At 35.0% G+C, this 19713-nt stretch overlaps 1 protein-coding gene across 1 annotated transcript in view; it reads left to right on the top strand.

The window, feature by feature from the left end:
• The window catches only part of dlgap1a (discs, large (Drosophila) homolog-associated protein 1a), an 81608-nt gene extending 63731 nt beyond the window's left edge, over nt 1–17877 (top strand). The window contains exons 10-15 of the mRNA XM_061928298.2: nt 3840–3885; nt 7103–7387; nt 7465–7597; nt 11626–11717; nt 13865–14017; nt 17464–17877. Of these exons, the coding sequence (XP_061784282.1) occupies nt 3840–3885; nt 7103–7387; nt 7465–7597; nt 11626–11717; nt 13865–14017; nt 17464–17688 (934 nt within the window). The 3' untranslated portion in view covers nt 17689–17877. The remainder of the gene's footprint in view (nt 1–3839; nt 3886–7102; nt 7388–7464; nt 7598–11625; nt 11718–13864; nt 14018–17463) is intronic.
• The last annotated feature ends 1836 nt before the right edge of the window (nt 17878–19713 follow it).

Here is a 19713-nt window from a genome sequence, read left to right as displayed (position 1 = left end):
GTGCCTGTGGAGTTTAGGGAGATTTTCTTGGCCTTCTTCCTCAGTCTTCTGGTGCAAAGTGTGTCCAGGTGAGGGAGCTCCAGCCCAATTATGCACTGCCTTCACCGCTCTGTGCAGGGCCGTCCTCTCATCCACTGCGCCAGAGCCGTGTATGGACAAGTCGGTTTCAGAGTTGGCTCTGAACATGGCGCCCTGGAGTCACGGGAGGTGATTTTGACCAATCAGAGAGAGTATATGTCCAGACATTCTCTCAAATTATTGGTCAAACTCTACTCAGGTGACTCCAGGGGGCCATGTTTGTCACCAACTCTGAGACCGCAACTCTTTCTATATGCGTCTTGGCACTGTGCAGCTGGCAAACCACACAACAGTGAAGTTGCTGAGGATGCTCTCAAAAGAGCTCCGATATCAACTGAGCATCAGCGTCTGGGGAAGTTCGCCTGCTTCAGCTTCCCGAGAAAGAACAGTCTCTGTCTGGCTTTGACCAGGTTTGAGGTGTTCGCAGTCCAAGACATCTGCTTGGAAAGGAATTTCAGGCTCTCCACAATATCCACGGCTTCTCAATCAATCCATATTGACTTATTTAGCCCTAAATCACGAGTGTCTCAAAGGGCTGCACAAGCCACAACGACATCCTCGGCTCAGATCCCACATCAGGGCAAGAAAAAACTCAACCCAATGGGATAACAATGAGAAACCTTGGAGGGGGCCGCAGATATGGGGACCCCCCCTGGGCGACCGGTGCAATGGACGCCGAGTGGATCTAGCATAATATTGTGAGAGTCTAGTCCATAGTGGATCCAACATAATAGTGAAAGTCCAGTCCATAGTGGGGCCAGCAGGAGACCATCCCGAGCAGAGACAGGTCAGCAACGCAGAGATGTCCCCAACCGATGCACAGATGAGTGGTCCACTCTGGGTCCCAACCCTGGACAGCCAGCGCTTCATCCGTGGCCACCGAACCTGTGCCCCACCCACTGGAGGGGGTGGGAAATGGCCGATCAACTGGTCTAAAAGGAGGGTCTATTTAAAGGCTGGAGTATACAAATGAGTTTTAAGATGGGACTTAAATGCTTCTACTAATGCTTCTCCATGGATATTGTGGAGTGGGAGGCGGTCTGCGCCCTTTGTTCTTCAAAAAGCTATGATTATTTCCTTGGTTTTTGTGGTGTTGAAGATCAAGTTATTATTCTCGCACCAATCAGCCAGGTATTCCACCTGGTGAACTGCATGTTGTCTGTGATGAGGCCCATAAATGGAGAACACTTTATGACGTGGTTGGAGCTATAGACGAGTGGGCAGTCGTGGGTAAGACGTGTGAAGAGGCCCTGTGGTGCACCCATGTTCTGGGTAAGGACTCAGGAGGTGTGGTGTCCTATTCTCACTTGCTGTGGTCTTCCTGTGAGAAAGTCCATAATCCAGGAACGCAGTGGGGAGCCTGGGCCTAGAATGTCCAGTTTGTTCACCAGATTCTGCGAGATGGCCGTGTTAAATGCGAGACTAAAGTCAACAAAGAACATCCGCACGAAGGTGTTGGGTTTATCTAGGTGGGTCAGGGCTGTGTAGAGGATGGTGTCAATCACATCCTCTGTGGAACAGTTTGGTCTGATGACAGTCCATGGACTTGATGTGCGGAAGCGCCAGCCTGGGCGATAGTCGTTTAGTTCTTTCGCTGATGACTTTTGAGGCACCGGGTCAATGGTGGACGACTTTAGACACGTGGGGACGGTTGAAGATTGCAAGCAAAGGTTGAAGATGTTAGTGAAAACCTCTGCAAGTTGTTCAGTTGTTCTGCCTCTTTGCGTGGGTTGGCTTTATGGAAGGTGGCCCTCCCCTGGTGTTGTAGGTGGGTTTGTTTGTGGGGCAAGTCTCTCCCTAGGAGTGTCAAGGTAGGCGAAGAATTGGTTGAGCACATCAGGGAGTTTAGCATCTTCCCTGGGCAGCAGGCGTCTGGATTCATAGTCAGTCAGTACCTGGACGCCCTTCCTGCTCCTCCACATGGAAAGGAGCCAGGTGAAGTGGTTGGGGAACCTGGTCAGGATGCCCCCCAAAGGCCTCCCTGGGGAGGTGTTTAGGGCACGTCCGACTGGTAGAAGGTCACAGGCAAGACCCAGGACACGTTTGGGGGACTACGTCTCCCGGCTGGCCTGGGAACGCCCCGGGATCCCCCGGGAGGAGCTGGACCAAATGACTAGGAAGAGGGAAGTCTGGGCTTCTCTGCTTAAGCTGCTGCCCTTGCGACCAGACTTCGGATAAGTGGAAGAACACGGCACCCGGCTTAGTTCTGAGAACTGGTTTTGATCTACAAATGAGTGAATGTAAAACCTGAAGCAAAAGTAGTAAAAAAAATAACCGAATAGCGTGTTTATGTCAGCATAATAACATGCTAACGCTAGCATGCTAACAAGGGAACAGTTAGCATACTTACAAGATGGCGCCAAGTATCAAAATCTAAGATTTTTAAATCTAAAGATAAAAGGCTGCCATAAAAAGTTAGTATGATACTGTTAGCATGATGACATGGGAAAATTGTGCATACTTCTGAGATGGCGCCAAGTATCAAAAAGCATGAATTTTTAGCTTTAATTTGATCAAATAAGCTAACGCTAGCATAAAATATTAGCATATTGCAACATAGGAAAAGTTAGCATACTTCTAAGATGGCGCTAAGTATCTAAAGCCATGATATTTAGGTTTGAAAAAAATAAACAAATACTAGTTTGACACACGCTAATGTACAATAAGTTAGCATACTTCTGAAATGGTGACAAGAATAAAAAAATATGAGATTTAGGTTCAAACAAAAGCATATAGATAAAATGCTCTCATGAAATGTTAGCATGCTAACCTTAGCATGAGGCCGTGGGAAAATTTAGCGTACTCCCAAGACGGCGGCAAGTATCAAAAGCATTGATTTTCGGGTAAAAATTGATCAAAGGAGCTAAAATGCTAGCTTAAATGTTAACATGCTAACGTTAGCATGTTGACAGGAAAAAATAGCATACTTCTAAGATGGTGCCAAATATCAAAAGCCATGATGTTTAGGTTTGAATTAATAAATTAGCAAAAATGCTAGTATAATACGTTAGCATGCTAATTTTGGCTTGTTAATGCAGGGTAGGTTAGCATACCTGTAAGATAGCGGCAAGTATCAAAAAGCCATGATTTTTTTTTTAGGTTTAAATTAATTTAATATTATAAAATGCTAGCATAAAACGTTAGCATGCTAACCTTAAGATGAGGACATAGATAAAAAGAATTAAAACATTTATAAAATTAGCGTACTTCTTTAGGTTGAAACTTATCAAATTGGCAACAATGCTAACATAAAATGTTGATATTTAGGTTTAAATCAGTCAAAATGCTAGCTTAATCGTTAGCATTCAAAAGTTTGCATGCTAATTTTGGTTAAGTCAGTTTAAGGATTAGAAGTTGAATCTTCTTTCATCAGAAATAATAGTTTTTGGATTTTTTTTTGTGGTTGACAATAAATTGTAAAGTTTATGAAAAAATGTCATTTCACGGAACTGTTGCCCTGAGCAAGATGGCCGCCACATCAACACAGGCTGCTCCTAGCTATGTGGCGCTATAGTTTAGTTTTATGGCGTGTTTATTGCTATTGTTCTCACGCAGTTAAAGAAAAGTTGGTGTTTTGTACTTTAATACAGTTTCAGGTCTTTACTTAGTCAAGCATTGGACTTGTTGACTTGGGAGCAAAAGTAAACAAATGTTTACAAAGGTGTTGCTTCCTGCGTGCAGGTAAACAAATGTTTACAAAGGTGTTGCTTCCTGCGTGCAGGTAAACAAATGTTTACAAAGGTGTTGCTTCCTGCGTGCAGGTACCGTCGCTTCCAGCGCTCCAACAGTGTGACTACGGCTGTACAAGTAAGTCTCTGGACAAAGTACTTACCAAATATGAAGTACTTACCAAATATGAAGTATTTACCAAATATGAAGTATTTTCAAAATATTAAGTATTTACCAAATAATAAGTATTTACCAAATATGAAGAATTTTCAAAATATGAAGTATTTTCAAAATATGAAGTATTTACCAAATATTAAGTATTTAACAAATATAAAGTATTTACAAAATATTAAACATTGACCATATATTAAGTATTTACCAAATAGAAAGTATTTTCAAAATATGAAGTATCTAACACATATAAAGTATTTATCAAATATTAAGTATTTACAAAATATAAAGTATTTACCAAATATTAAGTGTTTACAAAATATAAAGTATTTACCAAATATTAAGTATTTACCAAATAGTAAGTATTTACAAAATGTTAAGTATTTACCAAATATTATATATTTACCAAATATAAAGTATTTACCAAATATTAAGTAACTACCAAATATTAAGTATTTACAAAATATACAGTTTTTACTAAATATTAAGTGTTTACAAAATATTAAAGTGTTTACCAAATATTAAGTAATTACAAAATATTAAGTACTTACAAAATATAAAGTATTTACCAAATAATAAGTAATTACCAAATATTAAGTATTTACAAAATATGAAGTATTTCCAAATTTTAAGTATTTACAAAATATGAAGTATTTACCAAAAATTCAGTTTTTATGAAATATGAAGTATTTACCAAATATTCAGTATTTACAAAATATGAAGTATTTACCAAAAATTCAGTTTTTATGAAATATGAAGTATTTGCCAAATATGAAGTATTTACCAAATATGAAGTATTACAAAAATATTCGGTATTTACCAACTATTAGATATTTACCAAATATTAAGTATTTACCAAATAGTAAGTATTTACAAAATGTTAAGTATTTACCAAATATTATATATTCACCAAATATAAAGTATTTACCAAATGTTATGTTTTTACCAAATATTAGGTATTTACCAAATATTAAATATTTACCAAATATGAAGTATTTACGAAATATGAAGTATTTACCAAATATTAAGTATTTACCAAATATTAAGTATTTACCAAATATGAAGTATTTACCAAATATTAGGTATTTACCAACTATTAGGTATTTACCAAATATTAAGTATTAACCAAATAGTAAGTATTTACCAAAAATTCAGTTTTTATGAAATATGAAGTATTTACCAAATATTCAGTATTTACAAAATATGAAGTATTTACCAAAAATTCATTTTTTATGAAATATGAAGTATTTGCCAAATATTAGGTATTTACCAAATATTAAGTATTACAAAATATTCGGTATTTACCAACTATTAGGTATTTACCAAATATTGAGTATTTACCAAATATTAAGTATTTACCAAATAGTAAGTATTTACAAAATGTTAAGTATTTACCAAATATTATATATTCACCAAATATAAAGTATTTACCAAATGTTATGTTTTTACCAAATATTAGGTATTTAGCAAATATTAAATATTTACCAAATATGAAGTATTTACGAAATGTGAAGTATTTACCAAATATTAAGTATTTACCAAATATGAAGTATTTACCAAATATTAGGTATTTACCAACTATTAGGTATTTACCAAATATTAAGTATTAACCAAATAGTAAGTATTTACCAAAAATTCAGTTTTTATGAAATATGAAGTATTTACCAAATATTCAGTATTTACAAAATATGAAGTATTTACCAAAAATTCATTTTTTATGAAATATGAAGTATTTGCCAAATATTAGGTATTTACCAAATATTAAGTATTACAAAATATTCGGTATTTACCAACTATTAGGTATTTACCAAATATTGAGTATTTACCAAATATTAAGTATTTACCAAATAGTAAGTATTTACAAAATGTTAAGTATTTACCAAATATTATATATTCACCAAATATAAAGTATTTACCAAATGTTATGTTTTTACCAAATATTAGGTATTTAGCAAATATTAAATATTTACCAAATATGAAGTATTTACGAAATGTGAAGTATTTACCAAATATTAAGTATTTACCAAATATGAAGTATTTACCAAATATTAGGTATTTACCAACTATTAGGTATTTACCAAATATTAAGTATTAACCAAATAGTAAGTATTTACCAAAAATTCAGTTTTTATGAAATATGAAGTATTTACCAAATATTCAGTATTTACAAAATATGAAGTATTTACCAAAAATGAAATATGAAGTATTTGCCAAATATGAAGTATTTACCAAATATTAAGTATTACAAAATATTCGGTATTTACCAACTATTAGGTATTTACCAAATATTGAGTATTTACCAAATATTAAGTATTTACCAAATAGTAAGTATTTACCAAATGTTAAGTATTTACCAAATATTATATATTCACCAAATATAAAGTATTTACCAAATGTTATGTTTTTACCAAATATTAGGTATTTACCAAATATTAAATATTTACCAAATATGAAGTATTTACAAAATATGAAGTATTTACCAAATATGAAGTATTGACCAAATATGAAGTATTTACCAAATATTAGGTATTTACCAACTATTAGGTATTTACCAAATATTAAGTATTAACCAAATAGTAAGTATTTACCAAAAATTCAGTTTTTATGAAATATGAAGTATTTACCAAATATTCAGTATTTACAAAATATGAAGTATTTACCACAAATTCAGTTTTTATGAAATATGAAGTATTTGCCAAATATGAAGTATTTACCAAATATGAAGTATTGCAAAATATTCAGTATTGACCAACTATTAGGTATTTACCAAATATTAAGTATTTACCAAATAGTAAGTATTTACCAAATGTTAAGTATTTACCAAATATTATATATTTACCAAATATTAGGTATTTACCAAATATTAAATATCTACCAAATATTAAGTCTTTACGAAATATGAAGTATTTACCAAATATTAAGTATTTACCAAATTTGAAGTATTTACCAAATATTAGGTATTTACCAACTATTAGGTGTTTACCAAATATTAAGTATTTACCTAATATTAAGTATTTACCAAATAGTAAGTATTTACCAAATGTTAAGTATTTACCAAATATTAAGTATTTACCAAATATCAAGTATTTACCAAATATAAAGTATTTACCAAATATCAAGTATTTAGTACTGAGCAGAGGAGGCGTATAAAGGTACATATAAAGGTATGCACTTGTTCATTCAGGCCGACTTGGACACACCAGACCTGCCGGAGACTCCTCTGGACTCTCCCGACACCGACGTGGAGGTCTTGTCGTCCTCTGCACTTTGTCGCCAGTTCTCCCGCGAGGCCGCAGCCTGCGCCTCGTCCTCCACGGTCAGCATCCAAGGCTCAGGGAATCATTACCACGCCTGTGCCTCCGACGACTACGACGACGTGGCCTTCGACCCGTCCATCCTGCCTCCGCCGGACCCCTGGATCGACGACGACCCGCTGGATGTCGGCTTCAGCAACTCGGCCATCCTCCAGGTAGGCGGGCTCCCGCTTCTCAAAGTCACGACCCGTTTTAGTCGTGGTCAGGGAAGTAAGGAAAGGTGTGCCGGCAGGCGGTGCAGAGGTCGGCGTGTCAGCGCGACGGCCGCTGGTTCCTGAAGCTGCTACAGGCGGAGACGGAGCGCATGGAGGGGTGGTGTCGACAGATGGACGCCGACCAACAACAACAAGAGCTTCCAGACGACGGTGCGACACTTTAGTCAGCATGCTAACATGCTAGCATGTGTTTGGCAGTCAAATGATATAAAAGTGTTAGCATGCTAATGTTAGCATGCTAACAGTTAGCATGTATCAACTACCAAACGATATGGCTCTGAGGTGTTGGACTGCAAAATTAGCTTTAAAAAATTAGCATGCTAATTTTAGCATGCTACCATGCTAACATTGGCATACTAGCAGTTAGCATTTGTCAAAACCCAAGTTATGTGAAATTTTTAGATATACGGCTGCAAAATTGGCAGGAAAAAAAAAGTTACTAGCATGCTAACAGCTAGCATGTGTCGAGTACTAAGTTATATGAATTTAAAAAATGTTGGCAGTAAAATTATCTAAAAGAGTTAGCATGTATCAGGCACCAAATGGTATGGCTCTGAGGTGTTCGACTGCAAAATTAGCCAAGAAAAATTAGCATGTTAATTTTAGCATACTACCATGCTAACATTGACATATTAACAGTTAGTATTTGTGAAATTTTTGGTGGACGGTTGCAAATTTGTCCCCCAAAAAAGTTAGCGTGCTACTGGTAGCATACTAGCATACCAACAGCTAGTATATGTCAAGTATAAAAAGTTACATAACTTTTAGGGGTTTGGCTGTAAAAATATCTAAAAAGTTAGCATGCTAACTGTAAGCGTGTGTCAATTACCAGATTACATTACGCTGAGGTATTCGGCTGCAAAATTAGCTATTAAAAATGTGCATGCTAACATTATCAGTAACAGTTAGCATTTGTCAAAACCCAAATTATGTGAGTCTTAGGTGCTGGACTGCAACATTGGCTAAAAAAAATAGCTTGCTAATGGCAGCCAAGAAAAAATAGCATGTTAATTTTAGCAGACTAGCATGCTAACATTGACATGCTAACAGTTGGCATTTGTCAAAACCCAAGCTATATGAAATGTTTAGGTGTATGGCCGCAAAATTGGCCAAAAAAATTAGCATTGTAATGGTAGCATACTAGCATGCTAACAGCTATTGCATGTGTCGAGTACTAAGTTATATGAATTTAAAAAATGTTGGCAGTAAAATTATCTAAAAGAGTTAGCATGTATCATGTACCAAATGGTATGGCTCTGAGGTGTTGGACTGCAAAATTAGTTTAAAAAAATTAGCATGCTAATTTTAGCATGCTACCATGCTAACATTGGCATACTAACGTTAGCATTTGTCAAAACCCAAGTTATGGGAAATTTTTAAGTGTACGGCTGCAAAATTGGCAACAAAAAAAGTTAGCGTGCTAATGGTAGCATGCTAACAGTTAGCATGTATCAACTACCAAATGATATGGCTATGAGGTGTTGGACTGCAAAATTAGTTTAAAAAAATTAGCATGCTAATTTCAGCATGCTACCATGCTAACATTGGCATACTAACAGTTAGCATTTGTCAAAACCCAAGTTGTGGGAAATTTTTTACGTGTACGGCTGCAAAATTGGCAACAAAAAAACTTAGCGTGCTAATGGTAGCATACTGACTGTGTCAAATAAAAATGTATAAAACAGCAAGGTGTGAGGCTGTAAAACTATCTAAAAAAAGTTAACATGCTAACAGTAAGCACGTGTCAAATACCAAATTATAACACACTGAGGTATTGGGCTGCAGAAAATAGCATGCTTATGTTAGCATACTAGCATGCTAACATGAGCATGCTAACAGCTATCATTTGTCAAAACCCAAGTTATGGGAAATTTTTAAGTGTACGGCTGCAAAATTGGCAACAAAAAAAGTTAGCGTGCTAATGGTAGCATACCAGCGTACTGACAGCTGGCATGTGTCAAATAAAAATGTATAAAACAGCAAGGTGTGAGGCTGTAAAACTATCTAAAAAAAGTTAACATGCTAACAGTAAGCACGTGTCAAATACCAAATTATATCACACTGAGGTATTGGGCTGCAGAAAATAGCATGCTTAGGTTAGCATACTAGCATGCTAACAGCTATCATTTGTCAAAACCCAAGTTACGTGACTCTCAGGTGTTTGGCTGCAAAATTGGCCAAAAAAGTTAGCACTGTAAAGGTAGCATACTAGCATGCTAACAGCTAGCATGTGTCGAGTACTAAGTTATAAGACCTTCGTGTGTTTAGCAGTAAAATTATCTAAAAGTGTTAGCATGCTTATGTTAGCGTGCTAACAGTTAGCATGTATCAACTACCAAACGATATAGCTCTGAGGTGTTGGACTGCAAAACTAGTTTAAAAAAATTAGCATGATAATTTTAGCATGCTACCATGCTAACATTGGCATACTAACGTTAGCATTTGTCAAAACCCAAGTTATGGGAAATTTTTAAGTGTACGGCTGCAAAATTGGCAACAAAAAAAGTTAGCGTGCTAATGGTAGCATGCTAACAGTTAGCATGTATCAACTACCAAATGATATGGCTATGAGGTGTTGGACTGCAAAATTAGTTTAAAAAAATTAGCATGCTAATTTCAGCATGCTACCATGCTAACATTGGCATACTAACAGTTAGCATTTGTCAAAACCCAAGTTGTGGGAAATTTTTTACGTGTACGGCTGCAAAATTGGCAACAAAAAAACTTAGCGTGCTAATGGTAGCATACTGACTGTGTCAAATAGAAATGTATAAAACAGCAAGGTGTGAGGCTGTAAAACTATCTAAAAAAAGTTAACATGCTAACAGTAAGCACATGTCAAATACCAAATTATAACACACTGAGGTATTGGGCTGCAGAAAATAGCATGCTTATGTTAGCATACTAGCATGCTAACATGAGCATGCTAACAGCTATCATTTGTCAAAACCCAAGTTATGGGAAATTTTTAAGTGTACGGCTGCAAAATTGGCAACAAAAAAAGTTAGCGTGCTAATGGTAGCATACCAGCGTACTGACAGCTGGCATGTGTCAAATAAAAATGTATAAAACAGCAAGGTGTGAGGCTGTAAAACTATCTAAAAAAAGTTAACATGCTAACAGTAAGCACGTGTCAAATACCAAATTATATCACACTGAGGTATTGGGCTGCAGAAAATAGCATGCTTAGGTTAGCATACTAGCATGCTAACAGCTATCATTTGTCAAAACCCAAGTTACGTGACTCTCAGGTGTTTGGCTGCAAAATTGGCCAAAAAAGTTAGCACTGTAAAGGTAGCATACTAGCATGCTAACAGCTAGCATGTGTCAAGTACTAAGTTATAAGACCTTAGTGTGTTTAGCAGTAAAATTATCTAAAAGTGTTAACATGCTTATGTTAGCGTGCTAACAGTTAGCATGTATCAACTACCAAATGATATGGCTCTGAGGTGTTGGACTGCAAAATTAGTTTAAAAAAATTAGCATGCTAATTTCAGCATGCTACCATGCTAACATTGGCATACTAACAGTTAGCATTTGTCAAAACCCAATGGGTTATTATGGGAAATTTTTAAGTGTACGGCTGCAAAATTGGCACAAAAAAAAAGTTAGCGTGCTAATGGTAGCATACCAGCATACTGACAGCTAGCATGTGACAAATAAAAATGTATAAAACAACAAGGTGTAATTTCCAAATTACATGATTCTGAGATATTCGGCTGCAAAATTAGCTATTAAAAATGTGCATGCTAACATTATCATAGTGACAGTTAGCATTTGTCAAAACCCAAATTATGTGAGTCTTAGGTGCTAGACTGCAACATTGGCTAAAAAAGTTAGCGTGCTAATGGTAGCCAAGAAAAATTAACATGCTAATTTTAGCAGACTAGCATGCTAACATTGGCATGCTAACAGTTGGCATTTGTCAAAACCCAAGCTATATGAATTGTTTAGGTGTCCGGCTGCAAAATTGGCCAAAAAAGTTAGCATGCTAACAGCTATTGCAAGTGTCAAGTACTAAGTTATATGGCTGTAAAACACATGAAACATGCTAAGTGTGGCTCCGCCCACATCCACTGGAAACAAAGCTGCCTGCAGGAAGCCAGCACAAAGGGGGGGAAGAGGAAGTGGAAGAGGAAGTACCACAATAAGAGTTTTGTGTGTGTCCGTGCTCGTAGTTGTCGGCAAGATGCGGAGTGCGGTGGGAAGTGCTCAGCTGCTGATGTCCAAGAAGTTCCAGCAGTTCCGGGAGTTGTGTGAGGAGAACTTGGTGAGACACATATTTTTGTCTGCTGAAAAGCTAACCGTTAGCATGCTGGCCAGATAGCATCACGTAAAAAATGGTTTGAAAAAATTATCTAAAAAAAAAATAAAATAAAAAAAAAAGTTAGCATGCTAACACTACTATGCTAACAATAACATACCTACAGTTAGCATTAGCGAAATACCAAAATATATGACACTGAGGTTTATTCTTCCTGAATTAGTAAAAAAAAAAGCTAGCATGCTAACAGCAATATGCTATAATGCTAACAATAAAATGCTCACAGTTAGCATTAGTGAAGTACCAAAATATATGACAGTGAGGTGTATACCTCCTAAAGTAGCTAAAAAAAATCTAGCATGCTAACAGAAATATGCTAAAATGCTAACAATAAAATGCTCACAGTTAGCATTAGTGAAGTACCAAAATATATGACAGTGAGGTGTATACCTCCTAAAGTAGCTAAAAAAAAACTAGCATGCTAACAGAAATATGCTAAAATGCTAACAATAACATGCTCACAGTTAGCATGAGTGAAGTACCATAATATATGACACTGAGATGTATACCTGTTAAATTAGCTAAATAAGCTAACTTGCTAATAGTGGTATGTTAACAATAGCATGCTTCCTGATGCTGTTAAGATAGCTAAAAAAAGCTAGCATGATAACAGTAGTATGCTAAAATGCTAACAATAACATGCTTACAGTTAGCATTATCGAAATACCAAAATATATGACACTGAGAAGTATACCTACTAAATTAGCTAAAAAAGTTAGCATGTTGGCTATTCTATGCTAGCATGCTAACAATAACGTAATTACAGTTAGCATTAATGAAGTACCATAATATATAACACTGAGGTGTATACTTACTAAATTAGCTAAATAAGCTAACTTGCTAATAGTAGTATGCTAACAATAGCATGCTTTCTGATGCTGTTAAGATAGCTAAAAAAGCTAGCATGATAACAGTAGTATGCTAAAATGCTAAAAAATAACATGATTATAGTTAGCATTAGCGAAATACCAAAATATATGACACTGAGGTGTATGCCTACTAAATTAGCTAAAAAAGTTAGCATGTTGGCTATTCTTTGCTAACATGCTAACAATAACATGCTCACAATTAGCATGAGTGAAGTACCATAATATATGACACTGAGATGTATACCTGCTAAATTAGCTAAATAAGCTAACTTGCTAATAGTAGTATCCTAACAATAGCATGCTTTCTGATGCTGTTAAGATAGCTAAAAAAGCTAGCATGATAACAGTAGTATGCTAAAATGCTAACAATAACATGCTTACAGTTAGCATTAGCGAAATACCAATATCTATGACACTGAGGTGTATTCTTCCTGAATTAGTTTTAAAAAACTAGCTTGATGACAGTAGTATGCTAAAATGCTAACAATAACATGTTAACAGTAGTATGCTAAAATGCTAACAATACCATGCTAACAGCAGTATGCTAAAATGCTAACAATAATATGCTAACAATAGCATGCTAAAATGCTAACAATAACATGATAACGGTAGTATGCTAAAATGCTAGCAATGACATGCTAACAGTAGTATGCTAGAATGCTAACAATAATATGCTAACAGTAGCATGCTAAAATGCTAACAATAACATGCTAACAGTAGCATGCTAAAATGCTAACAATAGCATGCTAACAGCAGTATGCTAAAATGCTAACAATAATATGCTAACAATAGTATGCTAAAATGCTAACAATAACATGCTAACAGTAGTATGCTAAAATGCTAACAATAACATGCTAACAGTAGTATGCTAAAATGTTAACTATAACATGCTAACAGTAGTATGCTAAAATGCTAACAATAACATGCTAACAGTAGCATGCTAAAATGCTAACAATAGCATGCTAACAGCAGTATGCTAAAATGCTAACAATAATATGCTAACAATAGTATGCTAAAATGCTAACAACAACATGCTAACAGTAGTATGCTAAAATGCTAACAATAACATGCTAACAGTAGTATGCTAAAATCTTAACTATAACATGCTAACAGTAGTATGCTAAAATGCTAACAATAACATGATAACGGTAGCATGCTAAAATGCTAACAATAACATGCTAACAGTAGCATGCTAAAATGTTCTCATGTCCTCTTTGGCACCAGAACCCCAACGCCCGCCCTCGGCCCGGGGCCTCGGACCTGGCCGGGTTCTGGGACATGCTCCAGTTGTCCATTGAGAACATTAGCCTCAAGTTTGATGAGCTCCATCAACTGAGGGCCAACAACTGGAGGCCCCTGGACCCCCCTGAGAGGAAGGTAGCGCAGAAGAACATACACAACATAGTAGTCTGTTAAAATGTTGGCCACACCCCCAAGTGATGCATTGTGGGTAGTGCTGGAGTGCTGACAGGAAATGACCCAGAAAGTGGGTTAAGTACTTGCAATGACTCCTTATGGGTTAATCAGAGTAACTGTGGAGTTACGTCATGTGTAGTTACTTCATGTGTAGTTACGTCATGTGTAATTACGTCATGTGTAGTTACGTCATGTGTAATTACGTCATGTGTAGTTACGTCATGTGTAGATACTTCATGTGTAGTTACGTCATGTGTAGTTACGTCATGTGTAGTTACGTCATGTGTAATTACGTCATGTGTAGTTACGTCATGTGTAGTTACATCATGTGTAGTTACGTCATGTGTAATTACGTCATGTGTAGTTACGTCATGTGTAGTTACGTCATGTGTAGTTACGTCATGTGTAATTACGTCATGTGAAGTTACGTCATGTGTAGTTACGTCATGTGTAGTTACGTCATGTGTAATTACGTCATGTGAAGTTACGTCATGTGTAGTTACGTCATGTGTAGTTGCGTCATGTGTAGTTACGTCATGTGTAGTTACGTCATGTGTAGTTACGTCATGTGTAATTACGTCATGTGTAGTTACGTCATGTGTAGTTACGTCATGTGTAGTTACGTCATGTGTAGTTACTTCATGTGTAGTTACGTCATGTGTAGTTGCGTCATGTGTAGTTACGTCATGTGTAGTTACGTCATGTGTAGTTACGTCATGTGTAGTTACGTCATGTGTAGTTACGTCATGTGTAGTTACGTCATGGATGGACACCTGATGATCAAATAAGACAAACAGTATTAAGTCATCATGGCTTTTACTTCCTGCTTTGGGACTCATGGCTTCTTTTATTGGTCCTGTTCTTTTATTCTGCTTCTTTTATTGGTCCTGTTATTTTACTCTGCTTCTTTTATTGGTCCTGTTCCTTTATTCTGCTTCTTTTATTGGTCCTGTTCTTTTATTCTGCTTCTTTTATTGGTCCTGTTCTTTTATTCTGCTTCTTTTATTGGTCCTGTTCCTTTATTCTGCTTCTTTTATTGGTCCTGTTCCTTTATTCTGCTTCTTTTATTGGTCCAGTTCCTTTATTCTGCTTCTTTTATTGGTCCTGTTCCTTTATTCTGCTTCTTTTATTGGTCCTGTTCCTTTATTCTGCTTCTTTTATTGGTCCTGTTCTTTCCCCTGCTTTTTTATTGGTCCTGTTCTTTCTTCTGCTTCTTTTATTGGTCCTGTTCTTTCTTCTGCTTTTTTATTGGTCCTGTTCTGACTTCTGCTTCTTTTTATTGGTCCTGTTCTTTCTTCTGCTTCTTTTATTGGTCCTGTTCTTTCTTCTGCTTCTTTTATTGGTCGTGTTCTTTCTTCTGCTTCTTTTGTTGGTCCTGTTCTTTTATTCTGCTTCTTTTTTTGGGCCTGTTCTTTTCTTCTGCTTCTTTTATTGGTCCTGTTCTTTCTTCTGCTTCTTTTATTGGTCCTGTTCTTTTCTTCTGTTTCTTTTATTGGTCCTGTTCTTTCTCCTGCTTCTTTTATTGGTCCTGTTCTTTCTTCTGTTTCTTTTATTGGTCCTTTTCTGTCTTCTGCTTCTTTTATTGGTCCTGTTCTTTCTTCTGTTTCTTTTATTGTTCCTGTTCTTTCTTCTGCTTCTTTTATTGGTCCTGTTCTTTTCTTCTGTTTCTTTTATTGGTCCTGTTCTTTCTTCTGCTTTCTTATTGGTCCTGTTCTTGCTGACTTCTGCTTCTTTTTATTGGTCCTGTTCTTTCTTCTGCTTCTTTTTATTGGTCCTGTTCTTTCTTCTGTTTCTATTATTGGTCTTTTTCTGTCTTCTGCTTCTTTTATTGGCCCTATTCTTTCTTCTGCTTTTTTTATTGGTCATGTTCTTTCTTCTGCTTCTTTTATTGGTCCTGTTCTTTCTTCTGCTTCTTTTATTGTTCCTGTTCTTTCTTCTGTTTCTATTATTGGTCATGTTCTTTCTTCTGCTTCTTTTATTGGTCCTGTTCTGTCTTCTGCTTCTTTTATTGGTCCTGTTCTTTCTTCTGCTTCTTTTATTGGTACTGTTCTGTCTTCTGCTTCTTTTATCAGTCCTGTTATTTCTTCTGCTTCTTTTGTTGGTCCTGTTCTGTCTTATGCTTCTTTTTATCGGGCCTGTTGTGTCTTCAGCTTCTTTTATTGGCCCTGTTCTTTCTTCTGTTTCTTTTTATTGGTCCTGTTATTTCTTCTGTTTATTTTTATTGGTCCTGTTATTTCTTCTGCTTATTTTGTTGGTCCTGATCTGTCTCCTGCTTCTTTTGTTGGTCCTGTTATTTCTTCTGCTTCTTTTGTTGGTCCTGTTCTGTCTTCTGCTTCTTTTGTTGGTCCTGTTCTTTCTTATGCTTCTTTTATTGGTCATGTTTTGTCTTCTGCTTTTTTCTATTGGTCCTGTTTTTTTTTCTGCTTCTTTTTATTGCTCCTGTTCTTCCTTCTGTTTCTTTTATCGGTCTTGTTCTGTCTTCTGCTTATTTTATTGGTCCTGTTCTTTCTTCTGCTGCTTTTTATTGGTCCTGTTCGTTCTTCTGCTTCTTGTATTTGTCCTGTTCTTTCTTCTGCTTATTTTATTGGCCCCCTGTTCTTTCTTCTGCTTCTTTTTATTGGTCCTGTTCTGTCTTCTGCTTCTTTGTGTTGACAGTGACAGCGCTGGCGAGTCCCTCTGCTCCATCATGTCTGTCTGTCCTCACATCTTCCACCTCCCACCTGTCTTCTGCTGCTGCCTCGTCGCATATATATATATATGTATATATATATACATATATATAGATATATATATCACAAAAAGACAAAATATGCTATATTTTCTCCCAAAATATTTTCAAAGTGTAATATTTGACGTGAACTTAAATATGTCAATAATTCATAACAATGATGATTTTGAAAAATGATTATATTTTGAGCAGTTTAAAACAGTTTTAAAAAATCCCATTAAAATCCTTAGGGGATCCAAAAAGGTCCCACTATTTTTTTTTGTAATGCTTGAATCTCCAGATAAACTTCAAATTAGTTGTTTGTTTTGTTTTATGCCCTTTTTTTTGTCATAGAAGACTTGCTTTTTTATATACAGCAAACATAAATGATGCAATATTACGGCCAAATAATATTTCAAAGTGTAATCACTCTTATTTGTATCTGAGGACTTTATTTTGTAGCTAACTGAAGACTACGAGGAACGCCAAAGCGAAGGCAGCAAGCGTAAATGCCACTCCTACCCATTACATACATGCATACATACATATATACATATATATATATATATATATATATATGTATATATGTATGTATGTATATATGTATTTGTTTCCCCATGAAGTCTTAGAATGCGCCGCCCGTGTGTCCTTTTCCTGAATTGTGCTTCCCTCCCCTCCCCCACCGCCCGGCCCCCACCAGGAGAGACGGCTCCCGCCCCCGGTGCCCAAGAAGCCCCCGAAGGCCCCGCACCACCACCCGCCCCTGGCCAGGGACCGCTCGCTGGAGAGCTCGGAGAAGCAGCGGCAGGAGGCCAGGAAGCGTCTGATGGCGGCCAAGAGAGCGGCGTCCGTGCGGCAGAACTCGGCCACGGAGAGCGCCGACAGCATCGAGATTTACATCCCCGAGGCGCAGACCCGCCTGTGAGAAGGTTCCGGGGGCGTCCTCCACCTTTACGTGTCCACAGCCCACCTACAGCATAGTTGTTAGACGCCATGACGCTCATGGAGGTTTAGTCTTGGTTTTGGTACCAACACTGGGCCTCATTCAGCAATAACTCCTAAAGTAACCTTTCAAACATTTTCAATAGCACCTTTGGCTTATTTACCAATAGATTACTAGTTTTTAAAGAATATTTATTTATCCATTTATTTATTTATATATTTACTATTTACCAAAAAATATATATTTATGTATTCATTTATTACCAATAGTGCATTTAAAAATATATAATTATTAATTTATTTATTTATTTTTTATTAACAATTTCCTACTTTTATGTGTTTTTGTGCATTTAAAAAAATATTTATTCATTTTTTAAAATTATTTATTTATTTGTTTATTCATTTATTCATTTATATATTTTTTTTACCAACAGTTTTGTATTTCTGTTTTTTTGTGCTTTTAAAAATAATTATTATTTATTACCAATAGCTTTCTACGTTTATGTTTATTGTGCATTTAAATGTATTTATTTATTTATTTATTCATTTATTTATTCATGTATTTATTTTTTACTAATAGTTTCTTACTTGTATGTGTTTTTGTGCATTTAAAAATATTTAATAATTTATTAATATATTACTTTTCTAATTAATTTATTAATGTATTAATTTTATTTATTTATTTATTTATTTATTTATATGTATTTTTTCCCAGCACTGACAATCAATAGTTTTGTATTTTTGTTTTTTTGTGCATTTTTTTAAAAGTTTATTTATTTATTACCAATAGGGCTTTCTACTTTTATGTTTTTTTGTGTGTTTTAATTATTCATTTATTTATTTTTTACTAATAGTTTCCTACTTTTATGTGTTTTTGTGCATTTAAAACGTATTTATTTATTTATTTATTTATTCGTTTTTTTATTTATTCATTTATTTATTATTTATTTATTTGTTTATTCATTTATTTATTCACATGTTTTTTTTTTAACAATAGTTTTGTATTTTTGTTTTTTGTGCATTTAAATATATATTTATGTATTTATTTATTACCAATAGCTTCCTACTTTTATATTTAAAAAAATATATACATGTATTTATTTATTTGATCATTTATTTAATTTTTGTACCTATAATATTATTAAATATTATGTTTTTTTTTGTATTTCAAAAAATATATATTTATTTATTACCAATAGTTTCTTACTTTTATGTTGTTTGTGCAGTTTAAAATTAATAATAATAATTATTTTTTAATTTTTTTTATCAAGTGTATCCTACTTTTATGTTTTTTTGTACAATTAAAAAATACATTAGTTTACTTATTTATTTATTTATTTATAATTACCACCAAAGGCTTCCTTAATTGCGAGTTGGCGGGGAAAAAAATCCATGATTCTTAGGTTTAAACAAACAAAAAGTGCTAAAATGCTAACATAAAACATTAGCATGAAAAAGCTTAACACAATTGTAAAATGGCAACAAGCAAAAAAAAAAAGATTCTTAGATTTACACAAAAATATTTTTGTTTTGCTAAAACGCTAACATGAAACTTTTCATGCTAATGTTAGCATAGTTGCAAGTGGCAACAACTATAAAAATCCCTGATTCTCTGGTTTGAACAAAAATAATATTTCCTAAAATGCTAACATAAAATATTAGCATGCTAATGTTAGCCTGATAACATGAGAAAAGTTAACTCAATTGTAAAATGGTGACAAGCAATTAAAGCAATGATTCTTAGAATTAAACAAAAAACACATTTTTTGCTTAAATGCTAACATGAAACATTATAAGCTAATGTTAGCATAGTAGCATGAGAAAAGTTAGCATAGTTGCAAATGGCAACAAGTGTATGAATCCATGATCTGTAGGTTCAAACAAAAATGAAATTAGCTAAGATGCTAACATAACAAATTAGCATGCTAATGTCAGTTTGTTAACAGGAGAAAAGTTAGCACAATTGTAAGGTGGCGACAAGCATAGTCATCAATGATTCCTAAGTTTA

The sequence above is a fragment of the Nerophis lumbriciformis genome, linkage group LG33, assembly GCF_033978685.3.
Source record: "Nerophis lumbriciformis linkage group LG33, RoL_Nlum_v2.1, whole genome shotgun sequence".
Taxonomy (NCBI): domain Eukaryota; kingdom Metazoa; phylum Chordata; class Actinopteri; order Syngnathiformes; family Syngnathidae; genus Nerophis; species Nerophis lumbriciformis.
This window is presented reverse-complemented; position numbering and strand designations above follow the sequence as displayed.